Raw genomic sequence first — 19,859 nt, forward strand, 5'->3', positions numbered from 1 at the left:
TAAACTTTCCTTTTGGCACAGCTGGCAGGAGAAAACAATCTTACCTTGAGCTTTTTTTTCTTTCTTTCTTTTTTTAAACTGCCTGTTGCAAGACGTAGCCAGAAGGTTCCCCTCTCTGAATATTCACCCACTCATTGGACCATAAAACAAACTCAATTGCATTTTATACCCTCTTTAAATGCAAGCAAAGATAGGTGGGGAGTCCCTTACTTTTAAGAGTGACAGATGAGTCATTTTTGGCTTTCCTCACAAATGAGCAGGATGTTTAGCAACACAGTATATTATTGCCATTATCACCAGCTAGCCAGGAGGAGTATTTGGATTTGTTTGTTTATTTATTTTTCTTCTAAAACTCACCGGCCTCTTGGTGGGACATACTAACTAGGGAATTTCCAAGACTCTGCTGAGTTTTTTCTTTCTCCAAATCAGATCATGTAGACAGGAGTGATGATGTAACTATGAAAAAATAATTTTTAACATAAAATAATATAAAGAAGAAAATAAATCTCTGAATATAATTGCAGTACTGTAATTGTATTGCAGTGACATTTTTAATTCAGTTTAAAGCATTTTTTTAAAAAAAATTCTGCTTACTTTTTCTCCTGGCCTCACTTTTTGGAGAGTGGGCCTTGTGCTGAAAGACCCAGAAACTTGCACTGTCCCCAAAATTGCTGCCCCTCAAACCATGGTATGTCTAGTTATCCTATGGAGATGTCTGACTAGACAATTTGTGACTTTCTACAAGTTATTGGATTCTGCTTCCAATTATCCTGGACCAACCAACAGTCAGGAGCTGTTGGGTCTAATAATATTTAGAGGGGGCAGAGATATCCCATCTCCTGTTTAAGTTTAATGTAACTATCTCTGCTTAAGCTATTGGCTTAGCCACACAAACCCTTTCACTTATTACTGAATGTTGGAAGTTTTCAATTTTATACATACTTCATATATATTATATATAGTTCATGTGCTTGTATACTATGTGAAGTAATAGAGAGCCAATTTGGCATAGCAAATAAATTCCACATGGAAATCTAACTTCATGAGAGCCAACTTGTAGTTGCTAAGGCATCAGTCTAGAAACTAGGAGATCATGAATTCTAGTCCTGCCTTGGGGCAAAGTCAATGGCAAACTAGTTCTGAAAAACCTTGCCAAGAAAACTGCAGGGACTTGTCCTGATAGTCACTAGGAGTAAAGAGTAAGGGCAATGAGAGAGTTTAGTACAGTGATTAAACCACTGGGCCAGAAAGTTCTAGTCCAGTGGTGGCGAACCTTTTAGAGACTGAGTGCCCAAACTGCAACCCAAATCCCATTTATGTATTGCTAGGTGCTGGGTGGGCGTGGCTATGGTGGAAATGGCAGATTGGGTGGGCGTGGCCAGGGTGGGCGTGGCCAACTCGATGTTGCTCTGGTGGGTGGGGCAGCGGGCAGAAGGGCATCTTGCTCAGCAGGTGGGGGGGCATGGAGAGAGGCTCCTGAGCCCCGCAGTTCTTCCGAGGGGGGGAGGAGGGGCTGTGCTGGGATTGGGGCTCCTTGTGCCTTCCACTGCCCGCCTGCGCTCTTCTACTGAAGATGCTGCGGCTCCGCTTGCCTTGCAGGGCAGGGGCATGCTCACGCACGGGGATGCACATAGGGCTGCTGCCTCGCTTTCCGTGCCTGCTTCCGCCGAAAGTTGCTCCCTTTATAGCCTCTTGCCTATTCCCAGACTGCGCATGTGCGGAGAGCTGTGCATGCGCAGCTCTGCAGAAAGCTGCATGAGTGGAGAGGAGGAGGGAACAGCTCTGCCCAGCAATGGCTTGTGTGCCACCAGAGACGGCTCCACGTGCCGCCTGTGGCACGCGTGCCATAGGTTCACCACTACGGTTCTAGTCCCACTTCAGGCATGAAGCCAGGTAGAGGACCTTGGGCCAGCCACTTCCTTTCAGCCTTGGGAAGCAGGCAATGACAAAGCACTTCTGAAATCTTACCAAGAAACCCAGTTTCTCAAAGGACCAAAACAAAATAAAATAATTTGATCTTGAACCAACCTGCTCAAGCTTGTTGAACATATCCAATCTTTTCCCTTTCGCTTTGGGGCCACCCTCTGTTGCAATTCCTTATCCTAAGAGGAGCAAGGCTGATTGGCACAGAGGCTCTTTTTTGGGGGAAGGATCCAAGCTGTCTGATGAAGATGCTGCAAGACAAATTCTGGCAGGTCATGAATTAGCAGGCTATAAAAGCAAGAAGGCAAAAAAAGTTACTAAAGTTAGAATCACAACTGTCTGCTTGGAAGTCCAACTTCAGGGACTGCTAGACAAGTGGATTGCATCTTCATACAATTATTTATCACTGATCATCTCAGATATGGAGGAAAATCTCCCAGAGAACAGTCAGGAATTATTTTTAAAGTGGTTGTGCCTTGTCTTCTTTTCTGTCTATTCATTTGGTCTTTTAAGTGAATTTTTTACTGGTTTTTGTACTTGTCTGGTTCTAGAAAGCTGGAAGACTGTTATTCTGAGTGGGTTTTATGAATGTGATTTTATGACTAGCCAAAGACACTGTTCAGATAAAGCAAAGCTAGAGAGTAATAAGAAAAATGGGGTTTTGATGGTGTAGATTGGCATCTTTCTAGAGTTCAACAAATAAGACCAGAGGGTGTCTATGGGGATTCTCAATCAGCCAATTCATGGTTGTCTCAAATGTGCTTTTCAAAAGGCACCTGGACTTTCTTGGGGTTTTTTCCCTTGAAAACATTTCGCTTTTCATCCAAGATCTGAAGAAGCTTCTTGGATGAGAAGGGAAACATTTTCAGGAAAAAAAACCCCAAGAAAGTTGCCTTTTGAAAATCAATACCAGAGGGTGTTAACAAACTGGTGTCATTACACCCTCACCTGACAATGGTCCCCATTAAATCTCACAGTGATAATAACACAATAACATCTCAATTCAACAGATCATTAATGAGAATTGTCCATTCGGAATTAGTCAGACCCCACATCAACTTGATAAAATTCTAAAAAGTAAGAAAGGAAAACTATTATCAAAAATTTATAAATACCTATTAGAGATAGAATTAAAGGAAGAAATAGTGAAGGGGCCAATGATAGCGTGGGCACAAAATGTGGGGCGAAATATAAATTTAGAGGAATGGGAAAGATTATGGAACATAAATTGCAAATTGACGCTATCAATTGCATACAGAGAGAATCAATATAAAATGATTTACAGATGGCATTTAATACCGGCGAGATTGGCTAAAATGTATAAAAATATAGACCCGAAGTGTTGGAAATGTAAAATCAGAGAAGGAACATTTTATCACATGTGGTGGCTGTGCCCCAAAGCAAAAAATTATTGGGAACGAATAAGAGATTGGATACAGGAGATAACAGAGATACAAATGGATTTTAAACCAGAATTATTTCTTTTGGACATAATAAATTTAAAGATGGAAAAACAACTCCAACATATCATTATACACATATTGACTGCAGCTCGTATAGCATATGCTCAATGTTGGAAGAGTGAAAATATTCCCACAAATGATATGATTATGTACAAAATCTTGGAATGCGCAGAAATGAATAAACTTACGTTAGAATTAAAAGACAAGGAGGCAACAGAATTTTATGAAATTTGGAATAAATGTTATAATTGGCTAGAACAGAGAAAGGAAAAGACATAATTATTGATGTACATAAAATGTAAATAAGATGTAAAGAATGCTTAAAATGTATAGTACTGTTCTGTTAAAAGAAAAGATTTATGTTTATGTATTTTAAGTTTGTTTGGGTGTATGGTGTATGGTGAAAAATAATAAAAAAATTAAATAATAAGAATTGTCCATTCAATCCAAATATCTGCTAAACCTGAATTTAATCACTCCCAGAATTACACACTTACTTAAATTGCTCCCATGGTCTGGACTGAAATTAAATTTAACATAGAGTCAAGAGGAGAATGGTGTTTGTGTTTGTTTTTGGTAGCCAAAAATTAGAAGGAATCTGCCAGCACCTTTTCAGACTAACAAATTTTGTTAGAAGTCTGAAAAGGTATTAGCTGATACTTTGTGATTTTTGCTTTTTTAAAGAATTTGTATTAACATTTATTTTGAGGCTTACATATGTTTACATTTCTGGCTGAGAAAAGATGCTTCTGATTTTCACAATTCTGCAAGTGAAATTGCGTGAGGATTTGAGGGAGCAAAATGGCTCTCCCCGACCGCCTGCGCAGCGCTTCTGGAGAGGAAAATCTTGTTTTTATGGATTCATTGTTTGATCATTTTCCATACTTCACCCAATAAGAGTGATTTTATTTGGCAGCGTTTTCCTTTTCTTTCTTCAAATAAAAATGTTGGTGGCTTTCCACAGGCTGCCTGCAAAGAATCTGCACATTTTCTGAGTATCCTGAGATGGCAAAACAAAGGCAGCTCTAAAGTGTTTAAAAAGAAATAGCATTGGAGTACCCAGCTAAATGGACAGCCTTGAGATAAGGGTCTGCTGAGAGTTTTTAAAGTAAATGTTTGCACTGCAACAAACATATTGGAATTAACAATTCCTAGAGAAGAAGAGCTACTGAAGGCACAGGCTTGCTCATCTGTCACATTCAGGGGATATCCCAAACCAGATCCTGCTAGGAAAGATTTCCATTAATTTCAGAATTAAGACGCTTGCCCAGAAATTTTCAACCGACCTATGTAATTTGCTGGGAAATCAGGTTGGGGAGAAAAGTGAATCAGTCCATCTTCTGCCCATCCCAAAATGAATGAACAAATGAATGAAAACCTGACCCCACAAACACCGGGGTGGGAAAAATAAGTAAAAATGAGTAAGTGAAAACACATGCCAGAAAAGGGGAAATGGGAATTGAGTCTATTTTCAAAACAAGAAATAGACAACCTCAAGTCAATTGCTTGAATTCCCCCAGCCATCATAGGCAACTGACAAACTTTGCTAAAGGAATGGTCAGAAGTTGAGGACTCTCTGTACTGATTGCACTGATTTATTAAGAAATCCATTTCTAATCTTTTACTTATCAAGATTCTGTATTATCGAATTCCACCCCAAACTAAAGATCTATCAATTTGCAGAAAATTCTGGAACTTTATAGTGTTTAATACTGTATCCTCATTGTGTCCCACCCTCACCCACTCCAGTCACTTCTGTTTGGGAATTTGGTGCAGGTGGCAGATCTAACTGACCTCAGTGATGACAACCAAAAGAAAAGGAACAGAAATATAGTCGCTTCCCTTCTGTTTTTCTCAGTATATATCATGTGCTTTTGTTGGATATTTGCAAAGCAAAGTATGAGAGGAAGCTATCCTTTTGCAAACTCGCCATCAGATGATGTCTAAAAGCCACCATGATTTTGAAAAGTCTAAAAGTCACCATGAAATTGAAAAGCAACATATTGACATTTTCTCAGCCCAGCTCTTTTTTCCATATCTCAAGCCATAGATATGGTGACTTCAATGGCAAAACAGAGGAAAGCTGGGATCAATTCAGGCTATTTTGACTTCTTGCAGATTCTGGCAATTTTTCTAGAGTGCAAAGAATCTACCTACAGCAAGCAAAGATGCAACTAACAAACACAGGTAGTCCTGGACCCCACTACTAAAATGGAGCCTTCCAGTGGTGGGATTCAGCCAGTTCGCACCAGTTCAGCAGAACCGGTAGCTAATGTTTTGTTGCCCAGGTCGAGAATGGACGTCCGGAAGCGGCATCCACACAGGGAACCGGTTGTTCACATATTTGAATCCCACCACTGGAGCCTTCCCATTACAGTCAAAAGTTGTGCTAGCTATTAAGTGACCCTCTATCCCTGCTGTTTCTGGTGCAATTTTTAAACAAACCTGTGGATCATTAAGCAGAGAATGGGGGAGGCCTAGCACAGGTGTTGCTGTGGGTCTCTCAAGGCTTCCTCCACCCTGAGGTATCCTGTGGTGTATTTCCCACCCCACTAGGTACCTGCTTTCCACCCCATCAGGCCCCACACTCTCCTCCTCACTTGGCGTTCATCATTGCACACTTATCTTTCAAAGATCTATTAAATGGAGAACAAGGGGGGCTTCAGAGGCACCAAGGGGGACCTGAGAGGCCTAGAGCAGGACCTGCCCTGGGCCTGAAAAGATCTTACCCACCCCCTGAGGCACCCTGTGCTCTGCTTCCTGCCTCTTGGAGTACCTGCAAGGCTTGGGCTGCTTTCCACTGCACTAGGCCCCACACACTCCTCCTCACCCTGCATTACCCATTGGGCACTTCCCTTCTGAAGATCTCCAGTCACTAAGCGGAGCACAGGGTGCCTCAGAGGTTCCAGGGGCGGCCTGAGAGGCCTAGCAAAGGCCCTGTCCTGGCCTTCCCAAGGCCTCCCTGAGGCATCCTATGCTCTGCTTCCCATCCTTTGAGGTCCTCCCTGTCCTCCTCATGCTTCCTCACTCATCGTAGACTCAGGAGCTCTGGACTTTGTTAGGAAAGCAAAGCAAGCTGTGTTGTTACTTGGCCAGGTGGCAATGTCCTGGAAGCAGCCACCATTTTCCGAGTGGCCGCATTGAATTGTGGCTACTTGGAAAATGGCGGCTACTTTTGGGTTGGCAGTGCGCGATCCAGCAAGTAAGCAGCAGCTTGCTTTGGTTCCCTAACACAAGTTCCACTGTGGGGGTCTGTTGTAAATTCAAATAGCTGCTGAGCAACCAGTCATAAGTCAAGGACTATGTGTACAGGTTGTCCTTGACTTACAACCATGAAAGGTCATACAATAGAACAAAACCCAATTAACTGTCTTGCTTAGCAATGGAAATTTAGGGCTCAATTGTGGTCGTAAATCAAGGACTACCTGTATTTGTGAAGCTATTACTATCAGCCAATTCCAAGTTTTGGAGTGAGCACATTAATGTGGAGGTTTTCTCAGAACTGAAGTTGACTGTATAGTTGAGGTGAGGATGGGTATGTGAATGAGTCATGGTTGTCTTGAATTCAGGAACTAGAAGGAGGTAAGGTGAGGCAAGAGTTCTTGACAAAGGAGAAACCAAACTACCCACAAACTCAGCACTTCAAAACATTACAATAGAAAAAGCTTGCTTGGCTGGGCTTTTAAATTTTCCACAGTCGAATCAGAAATAATTTGTCTTGTCTCTCACACAGAGATAATGTAGTAATAGAATCAGAGAAATATGGAGCAGCATTTTCATGCCAAGGTGCCTGGACATTCGATGTCCATTTTAATCTAATTATATCCTGTTTGGTCCATATAATCAAAGCTATGGTCTTCCCAGTAGTAATGTATGGCTGTGAGAGTTGGACTGTAAGGAGGCTGAACACTGAAGAATTGATGCTTGTAAATTGTGGCCATGGACTGCATGATGTTCCAATCACTCAATCCTAAAGGAAAACAGCTCTGACCGTCCTTTGGAAGGACAGATCCTGAAGCTGAAACTCAAATATTTCGGTCACCAAATAAGAAGAGAGGGCTCCTTGGAAAAGACCCTGATGTTGGGAAAGAGGGAAAGCAAAAGGATAGCAGAGGGTGAGATGGATAGAAAGTGTCATCCATGCAGTGGGCATGACTTTGGGCGAACTCCGGAACACGGGAGGATAGGGGAGCCTGGCATGCTGTGGTCTAGTGTCTTGGTCTAGGGCAGGAGTAGGCAACCTTGGCTCTTTTATGACTCGTGGACTTCAACTCCCAGAATTCCTGTGCTGGCTCAGGAATTCTGGGAGTTGAAGTCCACGAGTCATAAAAGAGCCAAGGTTGCCTATCCCTAATCTAGGGGGTCACAGAAGTCAGGCACGACTTAGCGACTGAACAACAACAGCAAAAATATCCTGTTTCCTTTGAAAAGCAGGACGTGGCCACTTGATAGGCATTAGATAATTCTGCCATTAGATACTGTGAATAATGGGGAACAGAATCAAACTATAAGACCTTCCCCGATGTTTTTCAAAGCTGAAAACTTGAAGATGTGTGGACTTCAACTCCCAGAATTACCCAGCCAGCCATGAATTCTGGGAGTTTATTTATTTAGAAAATTTATATGGCTGCCCACTCACTCTTAGTGACACTGGGAGGCTTACAAAACATAAAAACCCAATTATACAACAATCTAAATAATAACACTTACAACTGTCACAGCATCCCCATGATCATATGTTCAAAATTTGGGCACTTGGTAACTGACATGTATTTACTATGTTGCAGTGCCCTGGGTTCAACAAAATCAAGGGGGGAAGCCAGATTCACTTAACAACCTCATAATTCATTTAACAACTTCAGTGATCTGCTTAACAACTTAGCAAAAAAATATCCTGACTTATGACCGCTTTTCTCACTCACAGCAACTGCAGCATCCCCATGGTCATGTGATCAAAATTCCGATAGTTTTAGCATCCCAGGGTCATGTGATTACCATTTGTAATCTTCCCAACTGGCATCTGACAAGCAAAGTCAATGGGAAAACTAGATTCACTTAATGACCGCATGATTCATTTAACAACTGCAGTGATTCACTTAACAACTATGCAAAAAAGGTTTGGAAAATAAGGCACTTACATAACAACTGTCTTTGCTTCACAACAGAAACTTTGGATTCAATTGTGGTTGTAAGTTGAGGACTACCTGTATCACTTGTTAGACTCATTCATAAAGAGAAATTCTATGTTGGATAAAAATATGAGAATAGGAAGTAGTGATGATAGGGACAGGTCAAAAAAGCTGCTTGCACCATTAACAGTAGAGATAGCCAGCCAGAAAGGCTCATTCTGAGACCAGCAATTGCAAATCCTCTGCTCCTGAAGCACACTTAACTTTGACCCAGACGGAGCTTGAGACTCAGCCATGTGGAACAATCTTCCTCTTTATGTTACATTTTTTTAAAGATAAAAATACGCATTTAGCAAGAGCAAGAAGGGTTTTTTTTTTTGTTAGATAAAAGAAGCTGAGGAAACAGAGACAACGTCCTGCAAGAGAAACGAATCTACGGACAACAATCACATCCTGCTAAGAACTCTGCTCTATTTTTAAAGGTTGCTCCTGGGGTGCCAGCCCTGTCTACAAGGAGACCTGAAGAAGCTTCTTGGATGAGAAGTAAAACATCTTCGAGGAGAAACGAAGTCCAGTTGCCTTTTGGGGGGGGAAAAAGCACCTTTAGGACAACCATGACCTCGATGACTGAGAATATCCATAGACAAGGAAACAAGAAGGGCTTTTGATGCAGAAGATTTTGTTTTCAATCCCAAGCAGCCTCAAGAAGTGTTAAAAAAGACCCTATAGGAAAATCCATTCAGCCTATCTAATGCCTAGTCTGGGCAGACTTTGGGCTTAATAGTATTTTTTTTTCCGCACTCCACCCCAATATTTATAGGCTGGGGCGAGAGGCAAAACAGTACTCATGAGGAATGAAGTAACATTGAGAAATTGGCATTTTGCACACATAAATCTATTCCACTTTTGACTAGCTGCTTGCTTCGTTTTAGCAGCTTAAATCACAACCTGACTCTGGCTATTAAACCAAAGTGGAAATCTTCAATGATCAGAGATTTGTCCCTCATCTTCCAAGCAATCTAACTATTTCCTATGCCCTTGACTGGTATGTGCAATATTATTCTAAGTAGAATAATAGTTTACAGATAGTCTTTAACTTAGAACCACAACTGAGGCCAGAATTTCTGATGCTAAGCAAGGGGGTTCAGTGAGTTGCACCTGATTTTACTCACTTTTTCCAGTGCTGTTGTAACTTCGAACAATCACTAAATGAATGGTTGTAAATTAAGGACTGTCTGTACTCAAGATGTATTGCAGTGGCAAGAAACTTCCCATTTTGCAGTTATTGTGCAGACAGGAGCCCTGTTTCTCTCTGCTCTGCACTGAGTTCTTTGGGAATATATTATTATTATTATTAATAATAATAATAATAAAGTTGGAAGGGACCTTGGAGGTCATCTAGTCCAAACCCCCTGCTCAGGCAGGAAACCCTATACCATTTCAGACAAATGGATGTCGAGTCTCTTCTTAAAAACTTCCAGTGTTGGAGCATTCACCGCTTCTGGAGGCAGGTTGTTCCACTAGTTAATTGTTCTAACTGTCAGGAAGTTTCTTCTTAGTTCTAGGTTGCTTCTCTCCTTGATTAGTTTCCATCTGTTGTTTCTTGTCCTGCCTTCAGGTGCTTTGGAGAATAGCTTGACTCCCTCTTCTTTGTGGCAGCCCCTGAAATATTGGAACACTGCTATCATGTCACCCCTCGTCCTTCTCTTCATTAAATAGACATACCCAATTCCAACAACCGTTCCTTATATGTTTTAGCCTCCAGTTTTTACTTTTTAAAGTCCCCGACTTACAAGAATTAGTTTAGTGACCTTTTGAAGTTACAGCAGCACTGAAAAAAGTGACGTGACCATTTTTCACACTTATGACAATTGCAGCATCCCTGTGATTATGTGATCAAAATTCAGACACTTGGCAACTGACTCATATTTATGATAGTTGCAGTGTCCCGGAATCATGTGATCTCCTTTTGCAACTTCTAACAAACAAAGTCAATGGGGAAGCCAGATTAACTTAACTTAACTTCACTTAACTTAAATTAACTTAACAATTGCAGTGATTCACTTAACAACCAAGGCAAGAAAGTTTGTAAAATGGGGCAAAAGTCACTGAACAACTGTCTCGTTTAGCAACTTAAATTATGGGTCCAATTGTGGTCATACGTTGAGGACTACCTGTAGATCAGGGAGCAAGTACAATATAACGCCCAATGGTGCAAGCTCTCCAAATCTACGTATCTGTTAATGATTACAATAATCAGTGACTGATTGCAAAAAGAATCATGGATTCATGATGGATAATTCAATGATAATGGCAACAGCCAAATTAGCTAAGGATTATGAGAACAGAGGTCCAACCAATATAGAGGATACTGGAAAGGCTGCTCCACTTGTACATTTAAACATAAGTTATATTACAAACAAGATTTTATTTTTTTTAAACTTGCCATGAATGAAAATGTGTTCATTTTTTGAATGGAAACTAGAAAATGGTATAATTTCACTCTTGTCCATTTTTTTTTTTTTTTTTTTTTTTTTGGGGGGTTTGGCCACTTGACTCATCCTACGAACTGAGGAGAAGTCATGAAATATTTGAACAGAAAAGAGAAAAAAAAAACCTTGCCAGCTCTTTACGATGGTGCCTAGATGCTGGAGGGCACTAAAATGTGGAAATTCCTCACCCACAAATAAAGGGACCAAATCAGGAAAAAATTGGGACATGAAATTTGCATGAAGAAGAATCTGGAAATGCAGATCCACTTGCCCTCCGGGAAAGTCCCATAACCTGCTTTTAAAAAATTCCCAATGAAGGCATAGGCGCTCCCGCCCCCCAATATGCCTGTCTCTTTCCTGTCATAAAAATAAGAAATTATGTCTAGTCACAAATTTAAAAATATTGGCTGTAATGTAAAAGGGTGCAGTTGGCCCAGACCCTGTTGCTTTTCTGAGGGGCCTTAAATCATGATTTTGTCAGCGGGCCTGGAGACCATGAATAGACATGGAGCTGATTGAATTGATTGTGCTGCTACCATGGAGAGGAGGGCATGGGGTTTTTTTAATGTGATGATTTTTAAATGTTGTAAGCCATCCAAAGTCACCTATGTTTGAGTTGGGCAGCTATATAAATGTGTTTAATAAATAATATATTTTAAAAAAATTCGCTAAGAATGTAAGTGTTGAGAGTTTGTGATGATTTGCTCACAAGTTGGCTGCCATGGAAGGTCTGATAATCACAGAATGGCTGCCCATCACACAACATAGTTGAAAAGTTAAATATCCCAGTCTTATCTGGAGAAGACCACTTCTCCAATAGCATTGATGATGTTATCTAGTTAGGTCATGAGATGTCTGCAAGCAATCAACCTACCTTAAAGACCACCAAGGATTCCATGAGACCATGCCTACCTGCCATATATGTAGTCCCCAAAAGTGTAGCTTCCCCAAATCTATACTTGTGGTACTATGAGGAGTATCTGTTGTGAGCATCTTAAAATTGATTGGAGTTCTTTTGCTGCCCCAAAATGGTGGGGAGTAGGAAAAGAGTCACAGAGATGAATCACAGTGGGTCTATAGCTTGTACAGCTAGTAACTCAGAATACACTGCAGAAATTCTCAATCCACATTCATGAGTGAGGCATGGCTCTTGATTATTTAGACTGTTTCTCAATTTGAGGACCTTTAAGATGTGTGGACTTCAACTCCCAGGATTCCCCACCTAACACATAATATATACTACTATGTACTATGAGATGGGCCACGACACACAAGGAATTCCTTCAACAGACACATTGACCTACAATCAGCCAACAAACCCCTCGGAATTCAAATCAACAGCACAGCCAACCAGAGACAACTATCATGTTTCCGACAGATGAAACTCTTCAAAAGAACTTTGAGGCATTGTTTACCTTAAAGAATCTTTTATTCGAGAAGCGAAGTATCAGCACTATATAGTCAAAACCAAAAACTAAATTCCCCTCCCCTGGATACAAAGTATCAAAGCACAATTCCCTCCTCCAATAAACAGTCATAAATCACATTCCCCAATTAGCTTGAAGCGTGGGCTTTCTCCCCAGCTCTCCAGCCCACCAAAACTCTATCAACTCTGGCCCAATGACCTTGAGTTCCCACGGCTGAGTTATTATTGTTATGACTAGCTGGATTCTCATCCACATTTCCCCTCCCAGCATCAACTAACTCTAAAAGCAATAGAGAAAAATGGCTGCATTTCCATCTGTTGTCAAAGCAAGAACATCCGATGTTAGCAGCATTGAAAACAGCCCTGACCCGCAACCGACCCACACAACCCCTCCCACCAGTACTTCATCTCCCAATGACCCTTTCCTAATGTGACCTCCCCATTACAAGACCCATCACAAGACTCTCACTTGTGACCCATCACAAGACCCATCACAAGACCCTCATTTGACACAAACCATACCTGACCCATCACAAGACCCTGACCTGATGTGACACTGACCTGATAAGACCTCACCATTACAAGACCTACTGACCACACAAAACAGAAGAGCACCGACACTGACAGCCCCTAAATTCCAATGGAGATGTTACCTAGCCTGGTAATGAAACATTTGGAAACCAACCCACAATCTTTGAGAATGTACCTCCACCCTCATCCTCTACCCGAGCCACAGATATCCGCCACTATCGCACACTGGATCATCCTTTCAGAGATATTTCCTTATCTAAACAGTGAAAAGGAATGACCATGGGTGGGCAAAACATCAATGGAAGCAGGAATGACTTCCGATTTCCTGCCAGCTTCCCCATTGACGTTGCTTGTGGGAAGCTAGCAGGGTGTGTTGGAAATCACAATCATATGACTGTGGCTGACTGTGGTGAGGCTGCAGCAGCCACAAGTTTGCAAACACAATTGGTCTGAAAATCTTTGATATTTAAATTCCACAGGAGTCACAGGCCCTGGATTTTGTACACATTCTTTGAGATGCCTTGATTCAAAAATTGTTGCCTTATGATGCACTGCTTCAGCTAATTGAAAGTTACAAACAGTCAAACAGACAGGAAAGTTTTAATGGTGTAATCTATTTAATAATAGATTATTAAATTACATAATTTCAGGTAATATGAAATTATTACCACACTGGTTTCAAAGGGCTTGCCCATTCATCTCTTTTTAATATATATGTGGGCATCAGTGCCTGACAGTTGAACTGCTCTATAGTTCTGCAATAACTGGAAACTTTACAACTTTTCCAGGATGTTATTAAAGATAAAAATTCAGCTAGGCCACTACCAAGCTTTCTGACTACACCATAATGTTATTTATTTGGCCATAAGCATCTAAAGTAAAGTAAATAGATATTTCCTGGTGATATTTCTGTCAGCCTCAGTGTTCAATCTCGCTTCTTCACAGTTTCCTGGTGGAACACACAGAGAGCAACCTTATTTTAACACACTCACTGAGGGAGGAAATGTCTTTATTCATAAATGTCCATGAAATATAAAGTACATTATTGTGGCAATCACACTCTTTGTAGAGACCACATCATCCCAAATTATAGCATTCGCGTCAAAGTAGGTGATTTATGCAACGTTAGACACATATCATGAATTGATGCAAGAGGATGCCATTTGTATAATGGCATGCATATTATGCAAATCATGACGCAAATGAGAGAAATTGCTACTGAAATTTGGTTGAATAGCTGCAGAGTCCCTCGCATCAAGGTCCCTCTGAATCAAGGTCTCGCTGTACTTTGTCATGAAGGCTGAACTGCAAAGAAGTTGAGTAGCTCTGCCTTTTCTTAATTTCTGTACTTGTTATATTTTGCCATTTTCTTCCAGTTGTGGGATACGCATTCTTTTCTTTTCCATTTCTTTTGAAGACATCTAAAAAAGATCTCTGTGGTTCTCAGCATCCTTTACTGCTCCCAATCAAAGTTTTAGCTTTTCTGACAAAAATGTTTGCAGAGGAGGGTCAAAAGAGTCAAAAGGAGTAACACTTCAAGATCCAGTGGAGTGTTAGTGCCATTTCAGAAAGCCTTGGTAAGACCACACTTGGAATATTGCATCAAGTTTTGGTCGCTACGATATAAAAAAGAATATTGAGACTCTAGAAAGAATGCAGAGAAAAGATGATTAGGGGACTGGAGGCTAAAACATATGAAGAACGGTTGCTGGAATTTGGTATGTATAAGAAGAGAGATCTCTTGGGATCAGTTGTTCCTAGTACAGGGGTCTTCAAACTTTGCTGCTTTAAGACTTGTGGACTTCAATTCCCAGAATTCCTCAGCCAGACCCCTGTCCTAGTATTTAGGATTTAGCAATAGCAATAACACTTAGACTTACACAGGTATATCTTATGATCCCAATAGGGACCAGAACATCTATAGCTAAGCAATGTGAGCATTAAATGAGTTGTGCCTGATTTTACAACCTTTTTTTTGGCATGGTCATTAAATGGATCACACAGTCATTCAGCAAATCTAACTTTTCTCATTGACTTTACTTTTCAGAAGCCGCCTGGGCAGGTCACAAATAGCAATCACTATGGGATGCTGCAATTGTTGTAAATACATGCTGGCTGCCAACCATTCAAATGAAAATCACGTGACCGTGGGGATGCAGTGACAAAGTTCAAGGGCCAGTCATAAATCATTTTTTTCAGTGTATCTTCATAACTTCAAATAGTTGTTAAATCAATGGTCATAAGCTGAGAATTACCTGTATTCAGACTTCTCCTATCTTTCTTTGGTTTTCTTATAGTCCAAGTTAAATTTATTGTTTATGACTACTTCAGTCTGAAGGCACTCAGTCTACAGATAACCTGGGAATGAAGGTGAAGATCCTATATGTTTGTCGGAGAGATAATATGAAAAAAATGGAACGATGGACAGATTGCAGAGAAAGATACAGAATGAGGTATAAATAATTGGGGATTAAATGGTAATAGAACTGTTGATCCTGGGATCACATCCTGAAAATTGATGTCTACTACAAGAAGAGAGATTAGGATCAGGTTGCTCCTGGACTTTTCTAAGCATCCAAAGATTTAGGATTTAGCAATAACACTTAGACTTTTATACTGCTTCATAGTGCTTTACAGCCCTAAGCAGTTTTACAGAGTCATCGTTTTGCCTCCAACAATCTGGGTCCTCATTTTACCAATTTCAGAAGGATGGAAGGCTGAGTCAACCTGGCGCTGGTCAGGATCGAACTGCTGGCAGTGGTCTCCTGGCAATAAGTAGCTGTAGCATGGATGGCTCTCAAACCTCCTATACTTGGGCGAGCTACCAGAACATCAAAAACGATGAAGAACATCACCTCAGTTTCAGCAGCTGCATTTGGATATGGCGATGATCCAAGTTCTCTCCATCCCTTTCTTTAATTCTTTTTTTTTAAGATAACATATAATGTAATGTGAAGCATTCCTTCTGGATATCAACTGCTGAATGTCAAAGACTATGAGAATTTTTGTTACATAGATCATCGTTACAATCAATTATTGTGATGGTCCTCAGTGAACAGAGGTGAAAGGACTTATAATCAGTGTTTCTCAACCTTGACAATTTTAAGGCATGTGGACTTCAACTCCCAGAATTCCACAGCCAGCAATGCTGGCTGTGGAATTCTGGGAATTGAAGTCCACATGCCTTAAAATTGTCAAGGTTGAGAAACACTGACTTATATGAAAGGAAGATCATTCAATTGTGCTTCAAGTATATATTTGCATTCCTAGGAGTGGAAACTTGGATGCAATCGTGATTGTTCCTTGTTTTTTTTTTTTTTTTTACAATAGGCCAGGTTAGCACCATCATGTATTTCAGTCTTGTGTCCCAATGTTTCTGGGAAAGGTGTATGAGAAAGCCATGTTATGTTGGGGGGGGGGAAGAAACTCTGAATATCTTCATTATTTATTTATTTTGTTACGTGTTCATTACTTGGTCACTAAGAAAAAAAATATATTGGGCAATCTTTATTTGTCTAGGTAAATTATGGCTCACACTATCATAATACTTTTTTAAAATGAATGTAAACAAGAGACTAACTGTGCAAAGAGTTGTCATATAACATTATTTATAAAAAAACAAAACAAAACCCAAACCCATTGCATCAGTTTGCTAATTCCAGATGATTTGTCTCAGATTTTCCAAGACTGGGCTTCTTTTCAGGATTAAAAATGGGGGTTTCCAAGTATGTGACAGCAAGAATTCATTCATATACCCTGATCACGTCCATGTCAACATGAAAGGGTAGCCACTGAGAGGAACACACCTTCTCGTAACAGCTTTGGTGGTGTCAAGATGGATTTCCAAAATTCATGGTTAAGACAGTTTCTTTGGCAAGGATATTTGTTGCTCTTCTGAGTCAGCTTGGAAAACCCACTGGAGGTTTGTCTCCACTTTCCAAACAGGAAGAGTCTGTAACTCAGAAGCACAGCCAAGACACCGCAGAAATGTACATGGTCACAACCAGATGGTTTTACACTTAATTTTACACCCGTCTTTTGTGTGTTTGCACATACCATTTGAGAGTAATCTATCTGTTTGGGAGGAAGCACCACTTAATCATAACAAGGAATTTCCATCACACATATATTTTTGAGATACACACATGTGCACAAGTGTAACATAATAATAACACTTGCACCTGTGTCTGTGGACATGCCTAACCAGCTGCTTCCTGGCTCCAGAGTGTTTGAGGGTTGTTTTTTTTTAAGAAAGAAGACATGGTGCAACTTCAGGAGAAATTCCTTCCTAGGCAGTTGAAATTGAAATGAAGCTGACAGATGTAATCAGAGGAAAAGATGTACAGGTAGTCCTTGAACTACAATTCATTTAGCGACCATTCAAAGTTACGACAGCACTGAAAAATGGTCTTGCTTGTTTTCTGAGCCCAGATGAAGGAACCCAGGTGAGAGGTACGTGTGGCCTACACAATCATAATGAAAAGGGAGCAGGGGTTTTGACTGTGTTGTCTCAGCCAAAATCTTGAATTGTTTTGATGCCTCTTTCATTAGCTCCTCCCACCCAGCCAGCAACCTGCTAATCTACTTTTGGCAGAAAGGCTTAAGCAATGCACAAGGGCACCATTGCAAAGAGATTTCACAGCAAGCTCCCTGGAGACCAAAAAAATAAATAAATTCAGTCACAGACCTTCGAAAGGACGCTACACCTGGGCCAGGGCTGGAGGTGGGCAGCTCAAATCTCTCATTTTTAACAAACACCACAATCCCAAAGGCCTCACGCAGCCTGCCTTGGTTTTATCAGTCAGCCTTTCAGCTTTTTTCAGGTTTTTAATGAGATGCTGTGAAAAGATGAGGCACCTGCACCATCAAAAGCTCTCAGGAATTAGGAACCCATCCGCAAGAACAAAAATATCTCCCTCCGTCATCTGCTACTGACTCATTCATTCTTCTTCGCACTGTAAGCCAACCCAGGTTTTCTTTGTTTTCTTTATTATGTGCTTCAGTCTTATTAATACCCCAAGGTTACCCTCAGTTTTCTCTTGAGATATTCATTGCCTCACAACACAACATACACACATCCCCCACAGACATAGTGTAGGTTTAACTCCCAAATTGGTTCTTTGATCCCTAATTTCAGAAGTACACCCTCTGAAGCCTGGGAGGGTCAGAAGAATAGGAGTGATAGAACTGGATAGGGCCTAAAGATTCCCTGAACTACAAGGCCCATGTCCTGCTGTAGAGCAGAAATACTCCCAATTCCTTCCGCCAAGGTCCCTTGGAGGCTAAAACATATAAAGAACGGTTGCTGGAATGTCTAGTTTAATGAAGAGAAGGACGAGGGGGGACATGATAGCAGTGTTCCAATATCTCAGGGGTTGCCACAAAGAAGAGGGAGTCAAGCTATTTTCCAAAGCACCTGAAGGCAGGACAAGAAGCAACGGGTGGAAACTAATCAAAGGAGAGAAGCAACCTAGAACTAAGGAGAAACTTACTGACAGTTAGAACAATTAATCAGTGGAACAACCTGCCTCCGGAAGCTGTGAATGCTCCAACACTGAAAGTTTTAAAGAAGAGACTGGACAGCCATTTGTCTGAAATGGTATAGGGTTTCCTGCCTGAGAAGGGGGTTGGACTAGATGACCTCCAAGGTCCCTTCCAATTTTATTATTATTATTATTATCGATCATCGCACAGTCAGCCAGATGTTCAGACTGGATTTGGCATTTTGTCTACCTATCGAGTCCTTACCCAGGACCTGGGATAGGCAGATGTGGATGTTTGATGGTATTACAGGTATCGTCGCAGGATGGAAGCAGTTCCTAGTAAGGCCGCCTTTTGCAATTGACTAATAGCGAATTTGTCAATGCCAATGGTGTTCAAGTGGTGCTCCAGTGTTTTGGGATTGCACCCAAGGAGCCTATGACTATTGGTACTACCCTTGCTTGCTTTTGCCACAGTCTTTCTATTTCTATTTGTAGGTCTTTGTATTTTGTTATCTTCTCCAGTTCTTTCTCTTCTATTCTGCTGTCTCCAGGCACTGCCACGTCCACTATCCAGACTTTTTTGTCTTTCTTATCGACAATTGTTAAGTCTGGGGTGTTATGTTGCAGGTGCTTGTCTGTTTGAATTCTGAAGTCCCAGAGCAGTTTAATTTTATCATTTTCTATGACTTTCTCTATTTTATGATCCCACCAGTTTTTGCTTACAGGCAAATGATATTTTTTGCAGATCTTCCAATGCACCATTGTTGCTACTTTGTCATGCCGCTGCTTGTAATCAGTCTGTGCAATCTTCTTGCAACAGCTTACCAAGTGGTCCACTGTTTCTTCAGCTTCTTTGCATAGGCGGCACTTACTGTCTGTTGCTGTCTTCTCAATTTTGACTTTGTATGCATTTGTCCTTAAGGCTTGGTCTTGTGCAGCCAGAATTAGTCCCTCGGTCTCTTTCTTCAATTTTCCTGCTCTTAGCCATTGCCAGGTTTTATTATTATCTGCTTTCCCAGCTATTTTTTTCATGTATTGGCCATGTAGTGCTTTGTCTTCCCATGCCTCTATTCTGTTCTTCATTTGGTCTTTCTTGTAGGCCAGTTTGGTCTCTCCAGTAGTTAGTAAGCCTTCCTGATATACTAATTTCAGTGCATCTTCATCATTGTTCTTCAGATATTCTTCCAAAGCCATTTTTTCTTCTTCAACCATCTGATGTACTTGTAGCATTCCACGCCCACCTATTTGCCTTGGTAGATAAAGTCTATCAATGTCACTGCGTGGATGAAGGGCGTGATTCATTGTCATTATTTTTCTGGTCTGCCTATCCATTGCTTTTAGTTCTGCTTGAGTCCAGTCCACTATTCCAGCTGTGTACCTAATGACTGGGATTGCCCAGGTGTTGATTGCCT

At 40.9% G+C, this 19,859-nt stretch overlaps 1 protein-coding gene across 13 annotated transcripts in view; it reads right to left on the bottom strand.

Moving 5' to 3' along the window:
- LYRM9 (LYR motif containing 9) overlaps nucleotides 1-19,859 on the bottom strand; it is a 78,934-nt gene that overhangs the window by 2,798 nt on the left and 56,277 nt on the right. For 11 of the 13 annotated variants that reach the window (XM_039341531.1, XM_039341540.1, XM_039341579.1 and 8 more), the window contains one exon: nucleotides 2,044-2,174. The exons of 1 other annotated variant lie outside the window; for it this stretch is intronic. In XM_039341531.1, the coding sequence (XP_039197465.1) occupies nucleotides 2,103-2,174 (72 nt within the window). In that variant the 3' untranslated portion in view covers nucleotides 2,044-2,102. Of the gene's footprint in view, nucleotides 1-2,043; nucleotides 2,175-12,723; nucleotides 14,609-19,859 lie in introns of those variants that run through there. One more of the 13 variants, XM_039341636.1, reaches the window with a different exon arrangement.

This window comes from Crotalus tigris, unplaced genomic scaffold (assembly GCF_016545835.1).
Source record: "Crotalus tigris isolate CLP2741 ecotype Arizona unplaced genomic scaffold, ASM1654583v1 scf7180000017550.10884619, whole genome shotgun sequence".
In the NCBI taxonomy this organism is placed as follows: domain Eukaryota; kingdom Metazoa; phylum Chordata; class Lepidosauria; order Squamata; family Viperidae; genus Crotalus; species Crotalus tigris.